Here is a 26,354-nt window from a genome sequence, read left to right on the forward strand (position 1 = left end):
ATTCCAACGCCAGGGAAAATATGGCAATGGTCCTTATATGAGTTCCTTGAGTCCAACAGGGTGAACAACAAAACGCAATCCCACGTGGCCACTGATCTCCAGTATGTAGCAGTCCATACACAGGCTCAAGGATCCAGCCTCTGCTATAGATCCTAGTGCTTCTCCAGCCGACATTCAACTAACTGAACTAACATGGGCTGAACTAACATTGTTCTTCTCTCCTGAGATCAGCCCCTTAGGTGGGCACACCTCCCCCTAGACATTTGATACATGAATGGACTTTAGACTCCTGGCTCTGTTCTGTTTACCAAGTTGTGGTTGGAGAAGTCCCATGCTGAGAAGAACAAACAATCTCCCAGCAGAAGCAGTACATACAGGACACTCAAGGAGGATCAGAATATTACACCATGAGCACAGGCGGGGGAGGGACACGCTGTTACAGTGTGCCCTCTTAGAATGATACCCAGTACAGATAACGCATACGGCTACAGGCTGCAGCCCCCAGCTGTTCACTTATCTTGGTTGTGTATCAAAATAGGAGGAACCAGATGCGGCTTTTATTAAAAAAATATTTAAATAAATAATTAAAAAAAATATTGTGCGGTCCTCCCCAATTTTGATACCCAGCTATGATAAATATGACAGCTGGAGGCTGGTATTCTCAGGCTGGGGAGACCCATGGATATTTGGCCCCACCCAGCTTAAAAATAGCAGTTTGCAGCCACCAAGATTAGATGCGACAATGCCGGAGCTTAACCCAGCTCTTCCCAAATGCCTTGGTGTGGTGGAAATTGGGGTAATAAGGGGTTAATTACAGCTCACAGCTGATACTAAACACTAGATTAGTAATGGAAGGTGTCTATGAGACTCCCATTACTAATCTGTAAGTGAAAAGAAATAAACACAAATACTAAAAAAATCCTTTATTTGAAATAAAAAAAACAAGAAAATCCCTCTTTCACCATTTTATTAACCCCCAAAACACCCCTTCAGGTGTGGCATAAGCCATATGAGATCCCATAATGATTCCAGCACTGCTACATTACTGAAGGCACTGAGAGTTCTCTAGAACATGAATGTCTGCTGCAGACTTGAGGCAGAGATTAAGCCACAGCGATCAGAGGTGACATCACTCAGGTAAGTAGCGGGCACATTTGGAAGTTCCAATGGCCCTCCACCTGTGACAGCAGGTTACTTGACCTCAGGTGACTTCATTAAACTCAGTGACTTTACCTGAGGTGGGGGGTCACTGAGTTCATTGGGATTGTCACATATAACGGATGTGACAATTTTGGGTGGCTGCAGGCTGCTATTTTTAGGCTGGGTGGGGCCCCAATAACCATGGGTCTCCCCAGCCTCAGAATACCAGTCACCAGCTGTCTGCTTTATCATGGCTGAGTATCAAAATTGGGGACGACCACAATTTTATTTATTTAAATTATTTAAAAAAAAAGCCACATTTGTTCCTCCTATTTTGATAAACAGCCAAGATTAGCACATGGCTCGGGGCTGCAGCCTGTAGCTGTAGGCTTCATCTGTGCTGGTATAATATGGGCCAAATATTTTATTTATTTTTTATACTGCGATAGATGCACATAACATCTGTGATTGGGTGGGGCGCATCTGACTGCAACCAATGACAGACACCGATGGGTGGGGAAAGCAGTGCATATTCAATGAAGGTAATGAGCAGCCTCTGAAGTGAATGAGTGGGTACGGGAGCAGTTAGAGCAGCATCGGAGCCTCAATTAGTAGATCCCGCTTGTTCCAATCCCCCTATCCCTTCCACCACCATTTTTAATGGCCTATTCTGGTCCCCATAGACTTATGCGGGCTTCACACGGTACAATCTATCGTGCGATTGCACGAGCGATCGTACCCGCCCCCGTCGTTTGTGGTGCACAAAGTCGTTAACCCCCTGTCACACGTACTTACCTTCCGGGCGACGTCGCTGTGGGAGGCGAACATCCACTTCCTGAAGTGGGAGGGATGTTCAGCGTCACAGCGACGTCACACGGCACCGGCCAATAGAAGCGGAGGGGCGGAGATGAGCGGGACGTAAACATCCTGCCCACCTCCTTCCTTCTGCATTGCTGGCAGGAGGCAGGTAAGCTGTGTTCGTCGTTCCCGGGGTGTCACATGGAGCAATGTGTGCTGCCACGGGAACGATGAATAACCTGACGGGCGATATTTTGAAAGTGAGCGATGTGTCAACAATGAACGAGAAGGTGAGTATTTCTGCTCGTTCACCGCTGTCACACGCTACGATATATCAGACTATGCCGGATGTGCGTCACTACCGACGTGACCCCGATGACCTATCGCCCGATATATCGTACCGTGTGACGCCTGCATTATATTGGTACTGGCATTTGGTCACATATCCTGGCCAATCCCTGGCCAAAACTGTTTTTTTTTTAACCCAATTAGACCCAATGGTCCTGGTTATCTGCGTGTCTGCTCATCACTAGTACTTATGATAGAATCCCTGCCTACAGGCAGGTAATACATGAGCACTACTCAAGAATCTTACTTGACGCCAATTGCAAACGAAGAGCGGTATTATTAGAGAATAGAATAGTTATTTTTAGCTAGCAGTGACAAGGTCTGAAGGTCTACAATCCCTGCCTTCAAACCTCTAATACACTATCCCTTCTCCAGCAGCTTTCCCTACACTAATTGCAAACTAAGAGTAGTATTAGTAGAGAATGGAATTGATTTTTTTAGCTATGAGCAGCACAGAATATAAGGTTAGAATCCGAGCCTAAAAGCCTCTACTACATTATCCCTACTCTAGCAGCTTTCCTTACCCTAAATGCAGCTAAGAGTGGTATTATTAGAGAATAGAATCATTTTTTAGGTATCAACAGACCAGTCTGTAAGGCTACAATCCCTGCTTACAAACCTGTAATACACAATCTCTACTCCAGAAGCTGACCCTACACTAAATGCAGCTAAGAGTGGCATTCTTATGTGGGCGTCACACGAGACGATCTATCATGCGATATGTCTTTGGGGTCACGGTTTTCGTGACGCACATACGGCATCACTTGCGATGTCGTCCCGTGTTACACCTCTGAGCGTCTGTAAACGATCGCAAATCGGTTACGAATCACGAATCGTGTACAGGTCGCTCATTTTTAAAAAATCGTTTATTCTTCTTTGCGCCGGTTGTTCATCGTACCCGGGGTAGCACACATCGCTCCGTGTGACACCCCGGGAACGATGAGCACAGCTTACCTGTGTCCCGCAGCACCCGCCGGCAATGCGGAAGGAGGTGGGCGGGATGTTTACGTCTTGCTCCTCTCCAGCCCTCCGCTTCTATTGGCCGACGGCTGTGTGACGTCGCTGTGATGCCGAACATCCCTCCCCCTTCAGGAAGAGCATGTCCGCTGCCCAAAGCGAGGTCATTCATCAGGTAAGTACGTGTGATGGCGCTTTAACGACTTTGTGCGACACGGGCACCGATTTGCCCGTGACAAACAACAGACGGGGGCGGGTATGATTGCTCGTGCAATCGCACGATAGATTGTACCGTGTGAAGCCTGCTTTAGAGGATGAAATACATTTTTTTTACCTATCAGCAGCATCCTAAAAGCTTAGTCTACAGTTAATGCAGAAAAAAGTGGTATTTTTAAAGAGTAGAGTAGATTTCAATTAGCTCTGAAAAGGACTGTTTGTTTACAGTTGTACCGGCAGATACTGTGACGCTATTGTAGCGCCCCACGGGGCCTAAAGGTTGCTTTACACGTTGCGACATTGCTAGCGATTGCTAGCGATGTCGAGCGTGATAGCACCCGCCCCTGTCGTACCTGCAACAGTTGGTGATTGCTGCCGTAGCGAACATTATCGCTACGGCAGCGTCACACGCACATACCTGTGCAGCAATGTTGCTGTGACCACCGAACAATCCCTCCTGCAAGGGGGAGGTGCGTTCGGCACCATAGCGACGTCACTGCGGCGTCACTAATCGGCCGGCCAATAGAAGCGGAGGGGCGGAGATGAGCGAGACGTAACATCCCGCCCACTCCTTTCTTCCACATTGCCGGTGGACGCAGGTAAGATGTTCGTCGCTCCTGTGGTGTCACACATGGCGATGTGTGTTGCCGCAGGAACGACGAACAACATCGTACCTGCAGTAGCAACGATATTAAGGAAATGAGCAACGTGTCAACGAGCATCAATTTTTCACGTTTTTGTGCTCATTGATCGTCGCTCATTGGTGTTACACACTGCAATGTCGGTAACGGCGCCGGATGTGCGTCACTACCGACATGACCCCGACGACATATAGTTAGCGATATCGCAGCTTGTAAAGTACCCTTAAGGGGTTACTCGTCACTGGGCCAGTGGTTTCGTGGGGTTTGCTGTTACTGGCCTGGCCCGGTTCCGTGGCCCCGTCGGCTATAGGTAAAGACGGGTGCAAGGGGGTCCGGTGTAACAAGGGGGAAATAAGGAGGGTGAAGGGTCCCTGGGAAGCGTGACACCAGTTGCGGTGGCGACAGGGGTCTCTGCCTCCTCTGCCGCCGACCCTTCCTGCGACTTTTCCTCTCCCAGGAAGAGTGTTGGACGGGGATGGGGGAAGCTTTGCAGCGCCACCCATAATGTGCGGCCAGGGAACAGCCGCCGCTGCAAGATATTGCTCTCCTCTGGGGGATGGTGTTCATGCAGCTCAGGTAGTCCAGCTGCCTACAGGTGGCGTGAACCCCGGGGAGGACGGTGGCAACCGGGGAAAGTGGCCGTTGGCGCCAAAGTGTGGGGCGACGGCGCCCATAATGACAGGCCGAGGCAGCAGCTGTGGGTCCATGTCTTTTACTTACAGTTCTTTAGAAGGTTGCCCTCAGGGTGCTGGTCACCGCCGTTCTTGGCCCCAGCCGATCCCGGGCAAGCAAGGAGAAACCACCGGTATCCGTGAACGTATAAGACCTTTCTCCTCTGCACTCATAGTGTAGTTTGGATCCCCATGGCATAAAGCGACTTGGGGACTCCACTTAAACGTTGTGTTCCATTCAAATGGGGTTAGCACGGGGACTACCTAGTCGACCCGCCGCCCTGCAGAATTGGTAGACAACTTGAAGTATGCCTGCCCAAGGGATCTGCAACCTATCTGTACCCCAGGGAATAGGGTACTTGGTCCCGGGCAGTGAATACAGTCTATACAGTTGGGGTGTCACATTGGTGGCCGTTGCCCGATTCCGTGCCCTGGTGCCTTTTGTAAGGGGAGTATTTATAGGGGAGATAAGAGTTAATGTTCATGTGTAGAGATGAGCGATGTTCGAATCGAACCGTTCGCCAATTTCAAATTCAAGTTGTTTTGGGCACTGTTCGAGTCGTTCGACAAACTCGAACGATTTGCTTCATGTTCGACCGTTCGAGTTACCGTTAGCGGTTCGATCATCAAAAGCGTAGCTAGTTACTAGCTTGCTTTTCACTGTAATACTGTCAGTCACTGTTACTAATGATATTATCAAAATTCAGCGTATAGTGTGCGGGGGGGGGACAGGGTTTAGATCAGTGCTGCTGAGTGCTGAAAGAATGGCGATCACCATTTTTTTTTCCTAACCGCGCGTACAGTGGGGCGAACCAGGCTGTCAGCCAATCACAGACACACACAGCAAAATGGATTTTTGCCAGACAAGCAAGGGCATGTGTCATTGGTTGTGCATGTCACATGTCCTTGCCCTATAAGACCCAGCCATTTTCCCCATCGCCGCCATTATCTCACTGCTGCAGGTGTGCGTCAGTCCCCGCTCCTGCTGCTGCTGTGGGCGCTATGCACTTAAAAAGTGCAATCTACACATCGGTTTAGGGATTAGGGACTACTTGTAATTTCAGCCCTTTTCAGGACTAGATTAGAGCAGTTCATAGTCATTTTTGCTAGGCAGTTCTGTGCCAGCACTGTGCAAGGGTTTTTCACAGCATCTGTCTAAATCAGCTCAGGCAATTCTTTCAGGCATAGTAAGAGTGTCTGGGATAGTCAATGACATTTCTCTGCTGACAAGAAAGCTATACCACCTCTGCATTTTACACCACCTCTTTATTTCTGCTACTCATTTTTAAGTGCAAAAAGTGCAGGCAATTCCTTGGGGCATAGTATCAGTGTCTGGGATAGTCAGTGACGTTCCTCTGCTGACAAGAAAGCTATACCATCTCTGCATTCTACACCACCTCTCCATTTCTGCTACGCAATTTTAAGTGTAAAAAGTGCAGGCAATTCTTTGGGGCCTAGTATCATTGTCTGTGATAGTGAGGGTCCTCTGCTGACAAGAAAGCTACACCACCTCTGCATTCTACACCACCTCTCCATTTCTGCTACGCATTTGTAAGCGAAAAAAGTGCAGGCAATTCTTTGGGGCATAGTATCATTGTCTGGGATAGTCAGTGACATTCCTCTGCCGACAAGAAAGCTACCCCACCTCTGCATTCTACACCAACTCTCCATTTCTGCTACGCAATTATAAGTGCAAAAAGTGCAGGCAATTCCTTGGGCATAGTATCATTGTCTGGGATAGTCAGTGACATTCCTCTGCTGACAACTGACAAGAAAGCTACACCACCTCTACATTCTACACAACCTCTCCATTTCTGCTACGCAAATTTAAGTGCAAAAAGTGCAGGAAATTCTTTGGGGCATAGTATGATTGTCTGGGATAGTTAGTTACGTTCCTCTGCTGACAATTAAGCTATACCACCTCTGCATTCTACACCACCTCTCCATTTCTGCTACGCAATTTTAAGTGCAACAAACAGTGTCCAATTTGTTCACAATCAAAATAAGTGGCAAAAGGACAGATGCTGGTGGAAAGGGGAACAGGCGTGTTGGAAAGGGAAAAAAAGTTTGTGTCCGTGGGGTAGGTGGAAAGCAACAGTAACATCTGCTGAAGAAAGACCATCTTCCAGCAAAAGTAAGATGTCTACTACTTTCCGTGGACAATCTGATATGATCCTTTTGTTATGAAAATGACCATTGCTACCAAAGGTAGATGAGGCACAAAAACAGCAGAGGCTTGAATGGATCTCAAGTGCTCCATCAAGTGTCCTCTCTTCCACCTCTACTTCAACATCCCAAAGACTCCAGTCCTCTGAGTTGTCACCTCAATCGCACTTGCTTTCTACCAGCTCTCAAGTCTTCGCCCGCCCTGCAGAGTATGGGGGTAACAGAGATGGTTGAGTCTGCACAGCTGTTCAGTCACACTATAGCCTGGGAATCAGAGGTCTGCTCAAAAGCTGCAGTGAGTCCAGACAAGGAAATTATTTGCACTAATACCCAGAAGCTTTGTGAGTCTGATCCAGGCCCCGATGAAGAAGGTTCTGAGCATAATGTAGACCCTCATTCCCAAACTGTAACTCCTCTTGGTGGAGACAATGGGGAACATGCTGATGAGACTCAGATACCTGATTGGAACGACAACTTTTCTATTCAGTCAGGGCAGGAAGAGGTTGGCTCTGAGGAGTCAGGACGAGGGGAGTGAAAACACACAGGGTGATGATGAGGTTGGAGACCCAACTTACTGTCAACCCACAGTAAGCCAGTCGATGAGGTCAGCAGAGGATGTGGAGGAGGATGCTACTGACGACGAGGTTAGGTTGCGTCTTCCTGGACAGAGACAAAGTACTGGAAGCACGTCAACAACTGAATTCTCAGCCACAACTCTGCCTCTGAGCAGAAGTCTTGGTGGCTCTGCAGATCGCATGGGCTGTAAGCCTTGCCTATCCTGGGGCTTTTTTGATATTGCAAAGGATCGCATAACTCATGTCATCTGTAAGATTTGTCACCAATCTGTAAGTAGAGGCCAAAAATATCACTACTTTGAGCACTTCGTCCATGAACCGTCACATGGATATAAAGTGATAGGGTGAGGGTGTATTAATGACCTTTATCCACTGTGAATGCAAGATGCTTATTTGCTGTTCATTGTATGCATTGTTGATGACTACCCACAAGGGGCTGCTGTTTTGCATCTGCCTTTGACTGTTTGGTCACTATAGCAATATCAAAATGGTCTTCGGCTGTAGACTTGGAGACCGGAGCAGGTGCTGTATGTGAGCTGAAGGAAAAGCGAAAAGTGTGCGTAACAGAAAGGATTGTGAGGATACTCGTGTTGGAGTTTGGTGCGGAAGACTGTAACGCCTGTGAGCAGCATCCTGTGTTGGAGACCACCATTCTTCAGTTGATGGCTATACTGATTACTGTGAGAGGATCGTCAAGTCTGTATTTATGGCAACTGGACACCACAGTACCTGGGTACGGTAGGCTGGGACCAGCCAGGACTGCGTGCACCCAACACTTTGATTTGGTAACAAAACACATATCTGTTCTGCTTAGGCCGACTATATAGACAATAAGACTTGCTGCCTCTGCTCTGTCAGTTTGTCAGTTACAGTTAAAATCCTAGAGGAACAGCGCCACATGTTTGCATTGACTGTTGCTTTACAAGATTACCAGGACTGTGTTGCTGAGCTGTGTGGTTTGCCTTACCACTGTTATCGTCTGCCTTATCTGTGAGGCTTCAGCAAAAAAGGGTATTCACGGGGTTCATGGGTTTTGTCTATGTTTAGGTAGATAAGTTGTAAACTCTTGTGATGCGCCACTTGTACTTTAGGTCGTGTTCACACACACACACACACACAGACACACACACACACAATTACTCCTGCTACGCAGAGGGGTAACCAGGTGGTAGGCAACTGTTTAGACAGTCCTTTGGTTAGGCAAAGGTTCATGAGAAGGGGGTATAAATCGCCATTACGAGTGGCTCAGCATAGGGGTGTAGGTTTTTGGTCTTGTGAATAGATTGTTCTATTCATTCAGTTTTATGCATTGTTGTTATTGTTTGTTTTGTAACATTTAAACAATAATTTATTAACACAACTGCCTAGAGTCCTTTTCCTGGTGCATGGCTTTGCTGTATACTGTGGAGCCCACTCTGGACAGAACTTTAAATGTTGCATAAGTCGCAGTGGGAAGGTCACTGTGCTACAATGCGGCCTAGCGGGGCGGGGCAACCACCGTCTGCCCTATCAAGTGCATCTGCATGCTCTTTATCTTCTGTGACTGTGGGGACAGCAGTCCCACAGGCTTTTCGACGCAGACCTTCCACCCCTTTACCCGCAACATGCAGTGTGATTGGCAGGTCGTCAGCTGTTTTGGAAGTGGAAACAGCTGCTGGTGTTGAGCTGTATCAGACATCGATAGCTGCACCTTTGGATGAAGGCAACATTATATCTATGCCTGCACCTTTCTCACAGATTGGCTGGACTACCTGCAGTTTAAAATTGTGTACCAGAAATGGACAGGTGGTGTAGTATGCAGAGGTGGTGTAGCTTGCTTGTCAGCATAGGAACCCTCCCGTACTATCCCAGACAATGAAACTATGGCCCTAAAACTGGCAGCACTTTTTGCAATTAAAATTGCGTAGCAAAAATGGACAGGTGGTGTAGAATGCACAGGTGGTATTGCAAAATTGTCAGCAGAGGAACCCTCACGTAATATCCCTGACAATGAAACTATGGCCCTAAAACTGGCAGCACTTTTTGCAATTAAAATTGCGTAGCAAAAATGGACAGCTGGGGTACAGTGCAGGTGGTGTAGCTTGGTTGTCAGCAGAGGGACACTCACTTTCTATCCCTGACAATTAAACTATGCCCCAATGAATTGCCTGAGCTGATTTAGCCAGATGCTGTGATAAACCCCCGCACAGCGCTGGCACAGACCTGCCTAGCAACAATGGCTATGAACAGCTGTAATGTAGCCCTGAAAAGGGCTGAAATTACAAGTAGTCCTTAATCCCTAAACCAATGTGGAGATTGCACTTTTTAAGTGTATAGTGCCCACAGCAGCAGCAGGAGCGGGGACTGACGCACACCCGCAGCACTGAGATAATGGCGGTGATGGGGAAAATGGCTGGGTCTTATAGGGCAAAGACATGTGACATGCACAACCACTGACACATGCCCTTGCTTTTCTGGCAAAAATCCACTTTGCTGTGTGTGTGTCTATGATTGGCTGACAGCCTGGCCCACCCCACTGTACGCGCGGTTAGGAAAAAAAAAAATGTCGATCGCCATTCTTTCAGCACTCAGCAGCACTGATCTAAACACCGTCCCTCCCGCACACTATACGCTGAATTTTGATAATATCATTATTAACAGGGACTGACACTATTACAGTGAAAAGCCAGCTAGTAACTAGCTACGCTTTTGGTGATCAAGCCGTTATCAAACAGTAATTCGAACAGCCAAACTTGAAGCAAATTTTTCGAGTTCATCGAACGACTCGAACACCGCCTAAAATCACTCGAATTTGAAATTGGCAAACGTTTTGAATCAAACATTGCTCGACTCTAGTAGTTGCAGCTGTGGTGGTAGGCTCTTCGCAGGTAAGGCTGAGCCTATGAGATGTACAGTGCAATATTGAGGGAGTCCAGTCCGTGGATTGTATTTAACAGTCTTTACTCACTGTAGATCGTGGACGACTGTTTCCGGTCCCTGAATTGCCAGTGCCAGATAGTGACTCGATTGCTCTCTCCCCGGCACTCTCAGTGTAGTTGAGACCCCGAAGCTTGAAACTTTGGGGGTTCCCCAGCTTTGATACAGCGGTCTGTCCGTTCGGCTGGCAGTGTGGACCCTGTGGGGATGTATGTGTCCGTACCCCGATCCTCGCTTTACTGCTGATGCCCCTGGATCTGTAGGTCAGTGAAGCCCGTGGAGAGCCCTCACCATTCAGGTAATTGCCAGGCAGTATGAAATTGTCGCCTGACCTAGGGTTCTGTTCCCTGCGCGTGCCCAGGTTTCAGTGGTGCTCCCTCATACATCATAGATCATGGGATCTTGACTCCGGCCCAGAGGTACTCATTTGCCCTATGCTGGCAACCTGACTCCCGTGCCCCTGGATCACCGTTACAACATTCTCACAGACTGCTTCCAGTTCTCCCAGTCCTCTCCCACCAGGCTGACTATTTCCTAGGCTGGCTGTGCCCACTGGGTGGCCACCCCCTTATCTGACTAACCCTTTGAGTCCTGGTGTGAGTGGCAACTGGGATTTTTAGGTGTGTCTTGCTGTTGCTGGCTCTGGTGTTACAGATCCCAGGGGGTAGGTCCTGCATCCCCAAGAAGATGTAATTCCCTGTAGTGCCCTGAGTGGCTCAGGGTCACTACATCTGTGCCGGCTCCAAGGGAGCGGTTCTGCTTCCCATCAGTTGCCGTGTCCTCCTCAGTCTCACAGGGTCACCCGGTAGTCTTCAGTTGCTCCCAGTTTACCCGGTTTCGGTTCCCTCCAGTCTGCCCGGTTCTACGAGTCCATGGTGTTCTGGTATTCTCTCCTGTCCCCTGGAATAGCTCTGAAGCACTCATTCCAGTCGGTCTCCCTGAGGGGAGCCATTCAGTGCGCCCCTCAGCGACCTGTCTCCTTCTGTCTTTCTCTGTCTGCTTCTGTCTTTCTGCCTCTCTCTCTGTTTGTCTGTCTGTCTGAAGTGAAACTGTTTGTGCTCAGTCATTTATTCACTCAGTGCCCCCATCCTCTGGTGACTCACTCTGTTGGAATTTCCCGCTGCTATGGTGCCCACCTGCAGTCTGGCTTCCTGAATGTGGTGACTCATATCTAGATGTTGGTGTAAGTAACAGAAACCAGTGGTTAATTACAGATTTACAATGTAAGCCAGATGCAATTCCCTGTGGTGACTGAGCCTCAGGGGTGCCACACTATAACACATTGTCTCTTTTCCAGCAGAATCTCTCTCTAGTCCCCATACTATTTCTGGGTACAGTGCGGTCTCTGGGTCCAATGACACTGTGCGGCCAACCTATCACAGTAATGGCAGTAGCCAACATTGCTCCGGCATTACCATGATTGTCTGACCATTCCTGCCTGTTTAGTGGTTCAAAAAAGCTAGGAAACATGTGGGGTGGGGAGTTCAATATTGCGCTTTAAAATGGTGGTAGAAAGGGCTAGGAGGATTAGAGCAGGACTGTTGTACTTACTGAGTCTCCCGCATGACTGTAACACTACTTCAGGGGCTTTACCCTCATACATAGTCACTGCTTTCCCTGCACAATGGCAGTCCCGGAATCTCTGATTGGTTGCAGTCACACCTCGCTCCTTTCATGTGTGACTGATGGAAATCAAAACCACAAAAACAGGAATTAAATTGTCCCCAAAAAATTGAGAAAAATTTACAGCAACAAAAGGGCAACAATGTTTACCTGCCTAGGTTACAGAATCAAATGCACTCACAGGATGCAGCAAAACCTGTATCCTGTGAGTGCATTTGTTTCTGTGGCCTAGGCAGGTAAACATTTTTGCCCTTTCTTGCTGTGAATTTTTATACCTTGAAATCACACACGCTGTCTGTGTCTCTATAGTGGTGTAAAAATAAATAAATAAAAAATATTGGCATAGGGTCCCCACATATTGTGATACCCCGCAAAGATAAAGCATACAGCTACAGGCTGCAGCCCCCAGCTGTGTTCTTATCTTTGCTGTGTATGAAAATAAAAGGAACCCCATGTGGCTTTTTAAAAAATTATTTACATTTTTTTAAAACCTTAAATAATTTAAAAAAACTGTCATGTGGTCCCCTCCAAGTTTGATACCCAGCCATGATAAAGCATACAGGGGGGCTGGTATTCTCAGGCTGGGGAGACCAATGTGATAAACAAGGGTTGCTGGAACCCTTGCTTATCACATTTTTTATGTATTTGTAAATCTCTTTTTAAACTTATGAAATAATAAAATATTTGAGCTTTTATTTATTCGCTTGAGGATTTATTTCCTATATTTTTTTTAAAAAAACAGTTTTTGTGCTTTCTGTGTCAAGAAATGCAGATTTGGTGCTGAATTTTATACACCATATTCCTGCACCAAATTTGCATCTCCTAGCAAAAAATAAAATCGCATGAACACCACATCAAAACCACATTGTGGTTTGTTTGTTTTTTCAAATAATTTTTATTAAGGTCATATATATATATATATATATATATATATATATATACTGTGTATATATATATATATATATATATATACATATATATATATACTGTATATATATATATATATATATATATATATATATAGTGTTTTGATGTGGGGGGTTTTGCCAGGAAATGCAGATTCGATGCAGGAAGATGGTGTATAAATTTCAGCACCAAATTAGCATCTCTTGGTAAAAAAAATGTGGTTTTCTGCCAGGTGATGCAGGTTTGAATGAACTTAGTTTTTCTGAGGTCACTGATTTCAATAAGGTCACCTGAAGTCAGTTTACCTGCGGTCACAGATGGGGCACCGTAGGAACCTCCAGCTGTAGCTGCACATAAACTCAGTAATGTCACCACTAAGGCGGGCTTTGCACGCTGCGACATCGGTAACAATGTGTTACCGATGCTGCAGCGATAGTCCCGCCCCCGTCGCACGTGCAATATCTAGTGAAAGCTGCCGTAGCGATTATTATCGCTATGGCAGTTTCACACGCACATACCTGCCGTGCGACGTCCCTATGGCCGGCGACCCGCCTCCTTCCTAAGGGGGCGGGTCGTGCGGCGTCACAGCGACGTCACACAGCAGGCAGCCAATTGAAGTGGAGGGGCGGAGATGAGCAGGATGTAAACATCCCGCCCACCTCCGTCCTTCTCATTGCAGCCGGCGGCAGGTAAGGTGAAGTTCCTCGCTCCTACGGCTTTACACACAGCGATGTGTGCTGCCGCAGGAGCGAGGAACAACATCGTACCTGTCGCTGCACCGGCATTATGGAAATGTGGGAGGCTGCAGCGATGATACGATAACGACGCTTTTGCGCTCGTTCATCGTATCAAAAAGGATTTGCACGTTGCGATATCGACTGCGACGCCGGATGTGCGTCACTTTCGATTTGACCCCATCGACATCGCACGTGCAATGTCGCAACGTGCAAAGCCGCCCTAACAGTTGCTGCTAGGTCAGTCTCTGTGTGGTCATGTTCTGTGGCTGCGCACTACAACTGCACATTGTAGCAGAATCAAGATTGTCGTGAGACCTCATGTGGATTACATGGTATCTGGGTGTTTTGGAGGTTAATAAGGCGGTGAATGAGGGTGTATTATATTTTATTTCAAACATAGGCTTTTTTGGGTGTTTGTGTTAATTTCTTTTCAAACACCAAGAAGGAATATGCAAGCCATAATGTATGATTTAATCACAATATCTTTATTAACAAAAACTAAATAACAAAAATTGACAATAATAGATCAGCCCAGAAGGGACGGATGGAAAAAGGGGATACACCAGGCACTTGTTGTTTTTAATATTATTGGACTTCCATATATAACTAATAGCAAATGTTATTCTATGTCAGGTGTCGCGGGCGGAGGAGGGGACGCTGCGCTCTCCCACTGCTCGGGTCCGGCTGCCGCTGCTCTGCGGCTGCTGCTGCTCGGTGGCTCGAGCGATGGGCAGGATCCCGGGGACTCGAGCGGCGCTCCTCGCCCGTGAGTGAAAAGGGGTGGTTTGTTTTTGGGGATATTGTCCGTGACGCCACCCACGGTTGTGGTGATTGTATGGACACCACCGCTGCTCTAGACGGGGATCCCGGGAGCGGTGACAGGGAGCAGTTTTGTTGTTAGTTCTCCCCTCCGTGGGTAGGGGGCTGGTTGTCCCGGGGCCCGTTGATGGGGTAGGGATGGATGACAGGCGGGTTGCGGGGCCTGATGAGGTGCAGGGTCGCAGGGGCAGCGCTGTGCCGCACGGCACGGAGGTACTCACTCAGCTCAATGATGATGACACAGTTCACGGTAAAACAAGCGGCTGGATGGACGGGTCCCTCGGACGGCTGCAGTGTTGTGGTTCCCTGCAGGTTAGCGGTGACTGTCTTTTCCCTGCTTCTACTCAGTCTGTACGGTTTCAATGGGTTCCCACCGGTAACCCGCTCCCCGACTTGGAAGAAACGGTTGCCTTGGCGGTGGCGGTGTCTCTCTCACTGGGTTGGACTGTTGCCTTCTGTCGGGACTTGACTGTTTGGGAACCCGGAGGTCCCCTTCACTAACGGATTCGGCAACTTCACGGCGACTCCTAGCCTTGCCGGGGTCCGAAAGGCCCCTGCCACTGGTGCTGGCTTCTCTTTGTGTACCGGTCCGGTACCGCTGGGCCACCACCCGTCCACGGTCCTTACGGTAGACTCCAATCGGCCACTCCTGCAGATGGTCACCACCGTCTGCCAACCTTGCTGATCTGTCCGGGCCTCACACCCGGACCAACTTAAGGCTGTCTTGCTGTCACTTTTCTCTTTCCACTTTTACTACTCCAACTGCTCTCTTTCCTCTCCAAACTCTATCTGCCTGGTTTTCCCGCCTCCAGGACTGTGAACTCCTTGGTGGGTGGAGACCAATCGCTTGGCTCCACCCCCTGGTGTGGACATCAGCCCCTGGAGGAAGGCAACAAGGGTTTTGTGTTTGACCTTGATGTGCCTGCAGGGAGTGTGGGGTGTGTTGGTGTTGTTCTCTGTGGCCCCTGGCTTGTCCAGGGCGACACATTGGGTACTCCTGGACGAAGCACGATTAGGTGCGAAACGCGCGTCAGTGTGTCTGTGGGAGGCCGTGGCACCATCTTGACTATTGGTAATGTTTATGTCTGTATGATGTTATTATGGCTGCATCCCTGCTATAGTTATATGTATACTGTTTAATACCTATTACAGATAGGGTTTACAGCTATGAATTATCTCTTACATAGAATAACATTTGCTATTATTGTGACGGGGTGTACATCAGAGCAAAGAGAGACAACAGGCCGAGGATGATCCAACAGGTTTACTAACAGGAATACAGGAACAGCACACGACAAGTCCAAATAAAACAGATTCGGGGGCACCTCCCGATAATCCAAAGTGCCAGATCACAACGTAATAGTCCTTTTCAGAGTCCCAGAAATCCCACACAATCCACTGGACGGCGAGGTCTGTCCGCAGATTCAGATCTCGCTCCCTTCCTCTTCAAAAACTCAACTTCCAACTGCATTTAGAAACAGGAGTGAATTGTTTGAGCTCATGGGCCCGCCCCTCAAGGGTAGGGGTCTATGCAATGGTTGGGCCCACTAGAAGATTCTAGAAGGTTGGCTCCGAGATGTCTACAGGTTTGTGTAGTTGGCGTTATCCACTGCTTACGAAACAATGAGAAGTTCCCCTGGCTGTGTGGACAAGAGATAATTGCATTATGGGCCCAGAGACACAGGAGATGGGGGGAAGGTATGGTTACTTACATCCCAAGACATTTCAAAGTGTTCAGCAAGTACAACCAAAGGAAAGTGACATCACATCCTGACATAGTATTACAGCAAATACAGTGAGAAGGTAAAATACATCATGACAATTCCTTCCCCTCCCAACTTGTGTACGTACTAGGGACCTCTACAGGTCGCTGGTTAAGTACACGCAGGCATGGCTGACAGGACTCAAGGCTCCTCTTGCCTGGACAGTCCATCTGCATTTTGGTGTTGGCTGCCCCTTCTATATTGTATGGTAAAGTTATAGGGCTGCAGAGCCAGGCTCCATCGCAGTAAGCGTCCATTGTCCCCAGAGACTCTGTTCAGCCAGGTGAGGGGATTGTGATCAGTAACCACAGTGAATTCCCGTCCATACAGATACGGCCGTAGTTTCTTAAGGGCCCACACTACAGCCAGACATTCCTTCTCAACAGTTGCATAGGCCACTTCTCGGTCCAGCAGTTTCCGGCTGAGATAGGCGATGGGGTGCTCGTCCCCAGCTGCATTCACCTGGCTGAGGACAGCTCCCAGTCCATAAGCAGAGGCATCCGTTTGCACAATGAATCTCTTCTTGTAGTCTGGAGCAGCCAGGACAGGATCGCAGACCAGAGCATCCTTCAGCCGGTTAAAAGCCTCATCACAGGCTGGAGTCCAGATCACCAGCCGGGGCATTGTTTTCTTGGTCAGGTCGGTAAGAGGATTGGCCACAGTACTGAAATGAGAAACAAATTTTCGGTAATAACTGGCAGTGCCCAGAAAAGCCATAACTTGTTTCTTAGTTTGGGGTACAGGCCAGTCTCTAATAGCCTGGATTTTGGCAGGCTCAGGTCGGAGCTTCCCTCCTCCCACTCTATGTCCTAGGTACTGGACTTCCCCCATCCCCAATTGGCATTTATCGGGTCGAATAGTTAGGCCGGCTGCAAGAATCAGGTCCAAAATAATGGCTACTTGATTCAGATGTTCCTCCCATGTGTGGCTGAAGACGGCGATATCATCCAAGTAGGCACAAGCAAAGTCATCACATCCCCGGAGGATCTGATCCACCATTCTCTGGAAGGTGGCCGGGGCATTTTTCATTCCAAAAGGCATGCTTAGAAATTCATACAGACCAAAGGGGGTTATAAAAGCGGACCGTTCTCTCCCTTCATCCGTTAGAGGGATCTGCCAGTATCCCTTACTGAGATCCAAGGTAGTGACATATCGGGACCCAGCCAGTCGGTCTAGAAGTTCGTCAATACGAGGCATTGGGTAAGGATCGCTGACGGTATGGTCGTTTAGTCGCCGATAGTCCACACAAAATCGAGTACTCCCATCCTTCTTGGGTACTAACACCACAGGGGAGGCCCAAGGGCTATGGGAGGCCTGAATTACCCCAAGCTGTAACATCTCCTCCAGTTCGTGCTGCATGGTGTTTCGAACTGATTCAGGTACCCGGTAAGGAGCCAGTTGTATGGGACGGATGCCCTGAGTGTCCACATGATGTTGGGTGACGGTGGTTCGACCTGGTTGGGATGAGAAAGCAGCCCGTCTCTGTTGAAGCACTTCCAGCATCTGGATTTTCTGTAAGGAGTCCAGGTAATCTCCCAGGGGAACCTGTTCCACAGTGGATGGGGCTCTCGCTGCTTCCACGAGATCAGGTAGAGAGTCCTCATCCTCTTGACCATCTTCTGAAGCCAACCGACAGCTTGCTATCATTGGAATGTTCCGGTCATGGTACTCCTTAATCATATTCACATGGACAGTCTTTTGCCTTAGCCCCTGATCATCTAAAGCAAGAAGGTAATTGGTATCATTCAGTTTTCTGAGAACCCGGAAGGGACCCTCCCATGTGGTCTGCAGTTTATTCTGCCGATGGGGAACAATCATTAAGACTTGTTGTCCTTCTACAAACTCCCGATAGCGTGCGTTATGGTCATACCATGTCTTCTGTCTGGTTTGAGCCATACGCAAATGACTCTGTGCAAAACTAGCAAGTTGGGCCAAGGTTTCTCGCAGCTTTAGGACATAAGGGACAACAGGGGTTCCTGTATCTTCAACTTGCCCCTCCCAGTATTCCTTGAGCAGGGTTAAGGGTCCTCGGACCTTTCTTCCATAGAGTAGTTCAAAGGGGGAGAACCCAGTGGACTCCTGGGGAACTTCTCGATAGGCAAACAAGAGATGGGGTAGGTACTTCTCCCAGTCTGAATCTCGGTCCGTGAAGGCCCTCAGCATATTCTTCAGAGTGCCGTTGAATCGTTCACAAAGTCCATTTGTTTGGGGATGATACGGGGTCGTTCGGATCGCTCGTACTCCACAGGTGCGCCACAGACACTGGACCAACTCTGACATAAACTGGGAGCCTTGGTCCGACAAGATCTCACTGGGGAATCCTACTCTGGTAAAAATAATAACCAAGGCCTCGGCCACCTTGGCTGCAGAGATACTTGACAAGGCCACGGCTTCTGGATATCAGGTGGCGTAGTCCACAACAGTGAGAATGTACTGCTTTCCAGATTTACTTGGTTTAGCCAGAGGTCCAATGATATCAACAGCTACTCTTTGAAAGGGTTCTTCTATTATAGGGAGCAGTTGCAGGGGTGCCTTTGGGTGATCTCCGGGTCGCCCTCTACGCTGACATATGTCACAAGTTCGGCAGAAATGCGCCACTGCTTGGGAAATCCCCGGCCAATAAAAAGTTTGAGTCAATCGTCTCTCGGTGCGGGTTTTGCCTTGATGGCCAGCCGTAGGAATGTCATGAGCCAGGTGTAATAGGGGAATTCTGTACTTCTGAGGAACAATCAGCTGTTTGCTATAAGTCCAGGGCTTATCTAGGGAGTCGGCATTGGCAACCCGATACAGAAGTCCATTTTCTCTGATAACTCTTTCTCCGTTTTCCCCTAGCTGCCCTATTTCAGCCCGAGTTCTAAAACTAGCAAGGGTGGGGTCAGTCTCTACTTCTTGTCTAAACTGAACTTTATCCCAAGTAACATTCATATTATCCCCACAAGAAGAATCACTCACCGGCTGTAATGGCAGTTCTGGTGGCCTCAGTTCCATGGATGGGTTGTACACGTCCACATGGGCTGCTCTCTTGGCTTGACTTCTGGTTACCGCACCGACAAAGTGGCAATGAAGATTCCCCACATCATTTCCTAGAAGAACGTCTGCAGGGAGGCCGCTCATCACACCGACCACACATTGTTTTGCCCCAAAGCCATAATCCAGGGTCACACTCGCTCTTGGAATATATCTCTGGGTACCTCCTGCCAGTTCAATGGCAATTCCTGGTCCCTTTTGAATTGCTTGTGGTTGAATTACTCGGGGATCGGCTATGGTGAGGAAAGCCCCAGTGTCACGGAAGCCAACAACTTTTTGGCCATCCAGCACGACCTCCTGTAGATGTTTGTCCTGAAGATCAGAAGAACAGGTGGCTGGAGCTCGCACCCCATAGACTCCGGGTAGGGGAGCCAGGATATCTGAGTCACTTGGCAAGTCATCAGGCACAGAATCCAGCTCTTCTCCTGGTGAAGGTGTCTGTAGGTAATGAACAGGCAAAGGCGGTCTGTAGCTGTTCTGTCTACGAACACCTGGACATTGGAATTGCATGTGCCCAGGCTGCCCACATCCATAACATCTGCGCTCTGGGATTCTTCCTCCGCGTCGTATTCCCAAAGGTGGAGCATGAGTAATGCGAGGCACAGTCACACGAAGGTCCCCATGAGTTGACGGTCTAGGGTGATGGTGAACATTGGGGCCAGAAGGACCAGGGGCCACCAGCGTTGGGGGGTTGGTGTTTTTTTTCTCACTGGGTAGTAGTTTTTTCCACTGAGGCTTGATGGTGAGAGCCTCATCAGCTAGAGCTGCAGCTTCCTCCACAGTGGCTGGTCTCCTTTCACGCACCCATTCCCGGATCTCAGCGGGGCACTTGAAGTAAAACTGCTCTTTTAGGAGGACCTGGAGGACGGTCTCCAAGGTTAAGGCCTCCTCTGCCTCCAACCAACGATGCCACAGATGTTTGAGTTTGTGGGCATACATCTTGAAGGACACTTCCTCATCACATGCTAGAGTACGGAACTGAGTCCTGTAAGTGTCTGGCGTTACAGCATAATGTTCTAGAATAGTCTGTTTAATATCCGCATACTCACAGTTCCACCGAGGGTCCATAGCTCTATAGGCTGCAGCAGCTCCACCCTCTAAGAGCCCAACCAGATGCCGGACGCGCTCCCTTTCTGGGACTTCCATTAATCGACACTGATGCTCAAAGTCCTGGAAGAAGCCCTCAATGTCACCAGCAGCCTCATTAAACTGCTTGAAGTCTTTGCGGGACACTCTGGGAAGTTCCCTCATGATGGGTGCTGGGGTTACAGTCTGTCTGGAACCTCTCGCGGCTTCCACAGCGAGCTGCTTATCCAGCAATGCCATCTCCTCCATCCTGCGCTCCTTCTCTTCAGCTCCACGCATGGCCTCCCTCTTATCTTCTATGGTGGCCTCATCTCCAAGCAGTGCCATCTTTTCCTTGTACCACACAACCCATTGACCTTTTTGGGTATTCACCTCCGGCTCCCGTCTTTGCTCCCCTTGCTGTGGAAATTGTTCCTCGGTGCCATCTTGCAGGCAAGCGTGTTCCAATGCCTCAATTAGTTGCTCCTTAGAGAGTCCTTTGTAGCCGACACCTAATTCACGGGCCTTTGTTTGTAGACTCGCCACAGTCCAGTTCCTGTATCCTGAGGTTCTGGTTTCAGACGTCGATTGGCTGTTGTCCTCCATTTCTTCTGCTCTGATCCCGCCGCTGCCACCAGTTTGTGACGGGGTGTACATCAGAGCAAAGACAGACAACAGGCCGAGGATGATCCAACAGGTTTACTAACAGGAATACAGGAACAGCACACGACAAGTCCAAATAAAACAGATTCGGGGGCACCTCCCGATAATCCAAAGTGCCAGATCACAACGTAATAGTCCTTTTCAGAGTCCCAGAAATCCCACACAATCCACTGGACGGCGAGGTCTGTCCGCAGATTCAGATCTCGCTCCCTTCCTCTTCAAAAACTCAACTTCCAACTGCATTTAGAAACAGGAGTGAATTGTTTGAGCTCGTGGGCCCGCCCCTCAAGGGTAGGGGTCTATGCAATGGTTGGGCCCACTAGAAGATTCTAGAAGGTTGGCTCCGAGATGTCTACAGGTTTGTGTAGTTGGCGTTATCCACTGCTTACGAAACAATGAGAAGTTCCCCTGGCTGTGTGGACAAGAGATAATTGCATTATGGGCCCAGAGACACAGGAGATGGGGGGAAGGTATGGTTACTTACATCCCAAGACATTTCAAAGTGTTCAGTAAGTACAACCAAAGGAAAGTGACATCACATCCTGACATAGTATTACAGCAAATACAGTGAGAAGGTAAAATACATCATGACAATTATATATGGAAGTCCAATAATATTAAAAATAACAAGTGCCTGGTGTATCCCCTTTTTCCATCCGTCCCTTCTGGGCTGATCCATTATTGTCAATTTTTGTTATTTAGTTTTTATTAATAAAGATATTGTGATTAAATCATACATTATGGCTTGCATATTCCTTCTTGGTGTTTACATAGCTTTTGTGCAATAGAGCCCCCATATGTGTTTTGTGGTTTTTGGTCATAATTAATTTCTTTTCACTTAAAGATTAGTAATGGGGGCGTCTCATAGATGCTTCCTATTACTAATATAGGGCTTAGTGGCAGCTTTGAGCTGTCATTAACTCTTTACATTACCCCGATTTCCACCACACCAGGTTAATCGGGATGTGCCGGGTAAAGTGGCAGTGTTGTTGCATCTAATGAATATGAGAATTCTTAGCAGCTGTGGACTGTTATTTTTTCCCTGGGGCACCCAATAAAAATGGGTCTTCGTATCCTGAGAATACCAGCCCTTAGCTGAGGGCTTTATCATGGCTGGGTATCAAAATTGGGGGACGGATGCAAGGTTTTTTTTAAATTATTTGTTTAAAGTACATCAATCTATATGCTATACAGGCGCTGCCAGGCTGATTCTATACATACTTTTAGTGGTCAGCGTGGATATTTAGGTTTTGAAATCCAAGAAAGTAAAGGTTATAAAATCATCAGCCAACAGAAAAATGCTTCCTGGTATCAGCTTTGTTGTCTGAGGCCCCACCCCTTCTGGTCACATGGGTATAACTTCAGCACAGGTCCTGCCAGTCAAAATGAAATCGATTGTATAATATTATGCTAATTCTAACAGAGGGAGGGGATAACTATGAATTCCTCTAGATATGATCTGATTCTCAGCTGCTGTCACTCAAGAAGCTGAGGATTTTATAACCTTTACTTTCTTGGATTTCAAAACCTATAAATCTGAGCTGACCACTAAAGGTATGTATAGAATCAGCCTGATAGTGCCAGTATGGCACTGGCTGTAGGTTATATATGAAAATCCTGGTGATTGGTTCCCTTTAAATAATTAAAATAAAAAGCTACATGAGGTCCTCTTATTTTGATACACATGGCGGCTGGGGGCTGCAGCCTGTAGCCGTTTGCTTTATCTGTGCTGGGTATAATAATACAGGGGGACCCTACACCAATTTCTTTATTTCTTTATTTTTACACCAATATACAGATGCAGACAGCATGTGTAATTCCAAGCAATCAAACATTATTATTATTTATTTATAGAGCACCATTGATTCCATGGTGCTGTACATGAGAAGGGGGTTACATACAGAATACATATACAGGTTACAATAGACAGACTAGTACAGAGGGAAGAGGGCCCTGCCCTTGAAGGCTTACATTCTAAAGGGTTTTGGGGAGGAGACAGTAGGTGGGGTGTGAGTGGGTCGGCAGCTCCGCACGGTGGTGGGGCGGCGACTCCGCACGGTGGTGGGGTAATTGAAAATTATAGGCAATTCTGAACAGATGAGTTTTCAGGTTCCGTTTGAAGCTTGCACATGTAGTAGATAGTCTGACGTGTTGAGGCAGCGAGTTCCAGAAGACTGGGGATGCTCGAGAGAAGTCTTGGAGACAGTTGCATAAGGAGCGAATGAGAGAGGAGGAGAGAAGGAGATCTTGGGAGGACCGGAGATTACGTTTTGGAGTGTAGCGAGAGATTAGTTCAGTGATATATGGAGGAGACAGTTTGTGGATGGCTTTGTAGGTCGGTGTTAGTAGTTTGAATTGGATACGATGGAAGATTGGGAGCCAGTGAAGGGACTTGCAGAGAAGAGAAGCGGGTGGTATTGAGGAGAGAGGTAGATTAGTCGGGCAGCAGAATTAAGGATGGACTGGAAAGGGGCGAGCGTGTTAGCGGGGAGACCACAGAGGAGGATGTTGCAGTAGTCGAGGCGGGAGATTATGAGGGCATGCACTAGCATTTTTGTAGATTGAGAATTGAGGAAGGGACGGATTCTGGAAATATTTTTGAGTTGAAGACGGCAGGAGGTGGTGAGGGATTGAATGTGTGGTATGAAGGACAGGGCAGAGTCAAAGGTCACTCCGAGGCACCGAACTTTGGGTGCTGGGGATAGCGTGATGTTATTTATTGTAATAGATAGATCAGGTAGAGAGTGTAGGTGAGATGGAGGAAAGATGATCAGTTCAGTTTTCAGAACATGTTTTCACACAGGGTGGGGTTGCGTTCTGAGTGCAACCAATCAGAAATGACGGGACTGCTGGTGGGCGGGTAAAGCAGTGAATATGTATGAAGGTAATGAGCAGCCTCCGAAGTAGTGTTACAGCCATGCAGGAAATTCGGTAAATATAACGCTCCTGCTTTACTTCCTACTTTCTTTCTTTTTCATTTATTTTGTTTACTTATCAGGGTGGCCAAATTATAATGGATAATTACACATAGTTCCCTGAGAATCCATGTTTGGGGTCGCTGTACAGATCCTGAACTTTGCAGTCTGGGTTTGCCCATCACTAGTCACAACATGTTTCACTTGAGGTTACGAGTGTTGAGTAAAGATACTGGCGGAGCTGAAGAGGATGTTGCATGTGGTGCATGAGGCACAGGCTGCAGGCAGGACAAGTGAAGGACAGGGAGGGTAGTATTTTTTTTCATCAAACATTTATTTTGCTCAGGGGTCTGCAGAAAGCACAATAAGAAACATTTAATTTGCACTAAATATAATTTAAGTGAAGTGCTCATTAGTAACTTCTTTTATTTTTTAAAGGATAATAAGTTATATAATAATGTGTTTTCTAGATATGGACAGATGTCTGAAGTGTCCTGAAGATCAGTGGTCTAATGAGATAAGGATAGCCTGCATCCCAAGAACCCTTGAGTTCCTGTCCTACAATGACCCCCTGGGGTTATGTCTCGTTGTCATTGCTCTACTCTTCTGCCTCTTGACCACTCTTATATTATGGATGTTGATCAAGTACAAACATACAGCGATTGTCAGAGCCAATAATCGTAACCTCAGCTTCATCCTCCTCCTCTCACTCATCTTATCATTTCTCTGCCCTCTGCTCTTTGTTGGAAAGCCCACGAAGATGTCCTGTCTCCTCCGGCAAGTTGCTTTCGGGAACATTTTTACAATTGCTGTCTCTTCCGTTTTGGCCAAAACTGTTACCGTTATCGTGGCCTTTAGAGTCACCAAACCTGACACATCACTGAGGAGATTTATCGGTAGATATCTTGCTACATCACTCTTGTTATTGTCTTGTTTTGGTGAATTCTTGATTTGTGTGTTTTGGTTATCCTTGGCTCCACCATTTCCAGTATATAACACTGAGATGGAGGCAGGAAAGATAATCCTACAATGTAATGAGGGATCTGCCGTTGCTTTCTACATGGCCTTTGGCTACATTGCATTTCTGGCTGTGTTGAGCTTTTTAGTAGCCTTCATGGCCCGGAAACTTCCAGACACCTTCAATGAGGCTCAGTACATCACCTTCAGCATGCTGGTCTTCTGCAGTGTGTGGATCTCCTTCATCCCGGCCTATATCAGCACCAAGGGGAAATATATGGTGGCTGTGGAGGTTTTCGCCATCACAGCTTCCAGTGCTGGACTTCTGGGCTGTATCTTCATTCCCAAATGTTACATTATTCTACTGAGACCAGAACTGAACACAAAGGCCAATTTAGTTGTGAGAATTGGAAACAAAAGTAAAAATTAGTCCAATGTGTAATAGCAATGGTAGGAGGTGTAGGTCACAGATGCATGCTTTACAATGTTCATGTAGCCGGCTTCATTGTTAGAGAAAATAAAGATATAATTTTTCCATTTAAATAGTGAACAATTATATTTTTTCTGTAAATGACGTAATAAATATATGTTATTCTGGTTGAAGATTTTGTGTATTTTGTTGTTCATTAACCCCTTAAGGATGAAGTCAGTTTTGGACTGAATGCCCTGGCAATTTTTTTGCAATTCTGACCAGTGTCCCTTTATGAGGTTATAACTCTGGAATGCTTCAACGGATCCCAGTGATTCTGAAATTGTTTTTTCGTGACATATTGTACTTCATGATAGTTATACATTTAGAATGATATTTTTTGCTTTTATTTGTGAAAAAATCGGAAATTTGATGAAAATGTTGCAATTTTCAAACTTTTAATTTATATGCCCTTAAGCCAGAGAGTTATGTTACATAAAATTATTATTATTTATTTATTTATAGAGCACCATTAATTCCATGGTGCTGTACATGAGAAGGGGGTTACATACAAAATACATATACAAGTTACAGTAGACAGACTAGTACAGAGGGAAGAGGGCCCTGCCCTTGCGGGCTTACATTTTATAGGATTATGGGGAGGAGACAATAGGTGGGGTGTAGATTGGGCGGCAGCTCCGCACGGTGGTCGGGCGACAGCTCCGCACAGTGGTCGGGCGGCAGCTCCGCACGGTGGTCGGGCGGCAGCTCCGCACGGTGGTCGGGTGGCAGCTCCGCACGGTGGTCGGGCGGCAGCTCCTCACGGTGGTCGGGCGGCAGTGAGTTCATTGTAGATTGTAGGCATTTCTGAACAGGTGGGTTTTCAGGTTCCGTTTGAAGTTTGCAAGGGTAGGGGATAGTCTGACGTGTTGAGGCAGCGAGTTCCAGAAGACTGGGGATGCTTGGAAGAAGTCTTGTTAAATAGTTAATAAATAACATTTCCCACATGTCTACTTTACATCAGCCTAATTTCTGAAACAAA

The 26,354-nt window shown here is 47.4% G+C and overlaps 1 protein-coding gene across 1 annotated transcript in view; it reads left to right on the forward strand.

The window, feature by feature from the left end:
* LOC142297457 (vomeronasal type-2 receptor 26-like) overlaps nt 1-25,333 on the forward strand; it is a 78,764-nt gene extending 53,431 nt beyond the window's left edge. Inside the window, exon 5 of the mRNA XM_075341683.1 lies at nt 24,417-25,333. Within this exon, the coding sequence (XP_075197798.1) occupies nt 24,417-25,333 (917 nt within the window). The remainder of the gene's footprint in view (nt 1-24,416) is intronic.
* Nucleotides 25,334-26,354: the final 1,021 nt, after the last annotated feature.

Source organism: Anomaloglossus baeobatrachus, chromosome 3, assembly GCF_048569485.1.
Source record: "Anomaloglossus baeobatrachus isolate aAnoBae1 chromosome 3, aAnoBae1.hap1, whole genome shotgun sequence".
Classification (NCBI taxonomy): Eukaryota; Metazoa; Chordata; class Amphibia; order Anura; family Aromobatidae; genus Anomaloglossus; species Anomaloglossus baeobatrachus.